This window comes from Gossypium raimondii, chromosome 11 (assembly GCF_025698545.1).
Source record: "Gossypium raimondii isolate GPD5lz chromosome 11, ASM2569854v1, whole genome shotgun sequence".
In the NCBI taxonomy this organism is placed as follows: domain Eukaryota; kingdom Viridiplantae; phylum Streptophyta; class Magnoliopsida; order Malvales; family Malvaceae; genus Gossypium; species Gossypium raimondii.
In genome coordinates, this window is record NC_068575.1 from 15,364,348 (window position 1) to 15,368,144 (window position 3,797).

General features: G+C 33.2%; 1 protein-coding gene across 1 annotated transcript; it reads right to left on the reverse strand.

Moving 5' to 3' along the window:
- Positions 1–409: 409 nt before the first annotated feature.
- LOC105804500 (protein CANDIDATE G-PROTEIN COUPLED RECEPTOR 2) lies at positions 410–3,574 on the reverse strand. Its single transcript, XM_012637140.2, has 6 exons — positions 3,111–3,574; positions 1,916–2,107; positions 1,391–1,553; positions 1,209–1,311; positions 1,020–1,101; positions 410–911 (listed from the first exon to the last, which is right to left on the reverse strand). The coding sequence occupies exons 1-6, from the start codon at positions 3,399–3,401 to the stop codon at positions 834–836; spliced, it is 909 nt and encodes a 302-aa protein (XP_012492594.1). The 5' UTR covers positions 3,402–3,574; the 3' UTR covers positions 410–833.
- Positions 3,575–3,797: the final 223 nt, after the last annotated feature.

Consider the following 3,797-nt stretch of genomic DNA (forward strand, 5'->3'; position numbering starts at 1 on the left):
CTTAAATTGAATGTTAAACTTTTAATTAAATTAACATTAAAAATTTACGCAAATAAGCCAAATAGATCATGGCGAGAGGCTAAGAAACGAGATCCGACCCTGTCACTCTCATTTCCAAAAACTAACAAGGAAGCACACATTATGATCTTTTGTTTTAGTGGCATTTTGTGAAAAATGCCGCAAAATGTGTAACCTGACGATGTTTTTCGTATAAACACCAGAGTGTTCTGCCTCTGCATCTCAATTTTTTTATGTACTGTAATAAGCAAACCCTTTTTCTTTTCTTTTTTTTTTTACTTTTTACCTGACCAATCTCAGCAATAGCTTCTCAACCTTCAATTTCAATACTGACAGTAAAAACTCCATGAACAGAAAAATAGACACAAAAGATACCCTGTTCGAAAAAAAATTAAAAAATAAACTCCATCAAACCTGTGAGCCATTCAAACTCCATCAAATTCTATCAGTACAAGGCTCTTGGAATTCTACAATAACAAACACAATGATACTATTTATTTTGTTACAAGAAAATTGAACAGAAAAGATCTCTGCTTGGAAATGAAAATAATTTAGATGTAGATATTCAAACTCCAAATCTACTTGATAACACATAGTACATACTGAAAAAAAAAAATCAAGGACTAACTGATCTTTAGGAAGAAACTCTAGGTAAAGAACATTCTACATTATTGGATTTGTTCCCACAGCAGTATCGGTATATTCAGACATAGATCCATCATCTGTTTGAGCAGATATTTTACAATCTGAACTGCACTTTATATTTACAGAGCTTTATGTATAGAGAAGCTACTAATTCAAAGTTCATTCGATGCTTACTCCCAGTCAGCATCAAAGAAACCAGCATCTTTCATCTCTGAGTAGTACACATTCTCTAAATGCATATCTTCCTCCTGCATTCATTAAAAGATATTTTGGCCACGCTTACATGTTATAAATCTGTGCTAAAAATCAATTAAACAGATGCATTTTTTACTATGAATATGAAAATAAATTACTACCTCAAAAAAATCTGCTAGAAAAGTAATATACAGAAGAGGAAGATAAAAGGCATGGTAGCAAACGATTGTGGCGCTGTACAACCTGTAAATGTATTTTGTACACCTCTTTAGAAAACCATTTGAAAAGGAACATAATATACTAATATAAATAATATTTGGATTATAAAATGGCAACAAGCTTGTATTTACCAAAACCCAAAGCTAGCTCCATTTCCAGTTAGTGCACAAGCAAACAGTTCTAGTGCATTCAAGATGAACATGAAGGCAACATATTTGTAGAATGCAGGTCTTGCTGCAGAAGGACAAAGAAGCAACAGTAAGTCTATGATTAAGCAACTTGCAAAAAATGTAAGTAACTTAGATGAACATACCAGGTAACCTTTCTCTCCACTTAGAATGGTACATAAACAGTATGGAGCCATAAATAGCAGTCAGCACTAGCCTGTGAACAACCCACAGACCCCATTTTATCTGACGTGGATGTTCGGAGTTGTCAATGAACAAGGGCACACCGAATCCAAATAGGTAAATAGCCTAAAGGAGGGAAAACATACATTGAAATATTAATATCATAATATATAAAGCATCAACAGAGAAATGTTAAAAGAATTCACTACAAGAAAAATACTTAAGGGAACAACATCGTGTGTTTTCCATATTAGAAAATGAAAACAATTAAAAAACAAGTATGCACGATCATACTTCAAATTTGAGATTGCTTAAGAAGTTAAAGTAGATCAATGATCTAACTATAGGCCACAAGAATGGTGACACTGCTATTAATAGTAAAGTTTGCAGGAAGGAAGAACCTGTAATTCTTCCACCACCATCTGATTCACCAGCAATAGATATGCAACTTCCAGGAAAGGTGAAATATTTAAGAATAAAATAAATACCTTGAGAAGTAAGTCCAAACCAACAATAAGCCCTGAAATAACAAATGTCCGTGTCAAAGCTTGCAACCCACTAGCATGATTTCCTTGCAGTAGAAATGCCAACAAGCTAACTTCCAGGAATAGCATCCCAGAAGTTGTGAACAATGATAAGATATTCCATGCCATTTCCTTTCCAGGAGTGCATTCCCAGGCCTGCATCAATCAAGAGGTAGTTTGGACCAAGCCATCCAGCTAATGAAGTGGAGAAATAAAGTTACTGTCAACTAGAATTATGATCTTCAGGGGTCAATCATATTTCATTAATCTTGATGGCTATGATTTTCCTAAAAACATATAGTTTACTAACCTAACTCATTCATACTATCAAAGAATAAGATGCCCAGCTGCTTAACAGAAATCATTTTCAACCATGTTAAGCGGAAAACACTATTTGGTAACGATCATTAAGATACAATTCATACGTGAAAGGACAAAGTAAACAGATTTTCTCTCACTTAAGAAAAAGGGAAAATTGACCATTCATGATGGTAAATGAGTTAGATCTTAGCTCATGCCACACTAAAAGAGACACAGCTATCGAACACAAGCTCAAGAAAGAAGGCTTTTACTATACATATTTCCATTCTATTGATCTATATTATTCATTATTGGCTTCTCTGCATTGTTCTTAGATACGACATCAAAGGAGCATCACCTAAAAAACTCATACTAGATAGCTTTCCTGTCCAATAATCTTGTTCTTAAGTTTACAATGCGAAAAAATTGCCGAACAACTTTTGCACCTTGTCTAATGAGACCAAGACACCCAAGTTACATTCCACTAATTTAAGTAGCATTACTTATTGCGTTGTCCCAGACTCACAGAAGCAAGAACAAAAAGAGTATTTTGGATATCAACAAAACAAATTTGTGAAGAATTTATTTGGATGCAAAATGCCTGACTTATAAGTTGACTAATTAGATTTTGTCTATAACTAATGTCAGATTTTAGCAATTCCTTCATTTAATCAATTATTAATTTTAACTTTCAATATCAGCTAGACTTTTACAGTAATTTCCATTGCAATTTGATTTACAATAAAATTAAAAAGCAACCATGTCAAGGAAACAACCAAAGTCTAAAAGATCCAATAATCAAATTCAAGAAAAACACCAACTCATTAAAATTTAATTAGAGGGGAAAAAACCCACAAACCTGAACGAAACACCAAACAAGGTTGAGCAAGCTAACGAGCCAAAGGCAACCGTAATAAGAAATCATGATATAAGACCTTCCATGAGAGAGCTTTTGAAAGTTTTTTTTAGCTTGAAAACCCAGAAACAGAACAAAGAGGAGAGAAGGGATAATAAGTGCTAAGTTATGCCAAAATCCATGACATTCAACGAGCCATCCATACAACCCAATCGAAGAAGATGATGATGATGATGAAGAATTGTTAGGGTTTTGAGGAAATGGGGATTCTGTGATGCTTTCAAGAGATTGCATTTTCTGAGAGGTTTAATTTCATAAAGAAAACGGGGAAGACAATAAATTTAGAAACTGAAAGATTGGAAGTTGAGATTCTCAGGATTTTGTTTTGTAATTTTGAAGGGTTTGAGTTAACTTATTTTGTTGATCGAATTCACGGGATAATCAGAATTCTGACTTGCTGGTAAGATAAATTGAAGGACAAATTATAAAAATATTATTTATTTTGAAAAGTAATTTTGGAAAATAAAAGGGTAAACTACACTAATTTGTCACTCAACTTTTATAAGGTTTCATTTTGGGCACCAAAAATAAAATGATTGCAATTAAGGCACTATTGTTACATGCTTTTATCATTTTAGTCACTTGTCGTTAATTTTCCCATTAGATACACTCATTTTAGTCACCCAACTT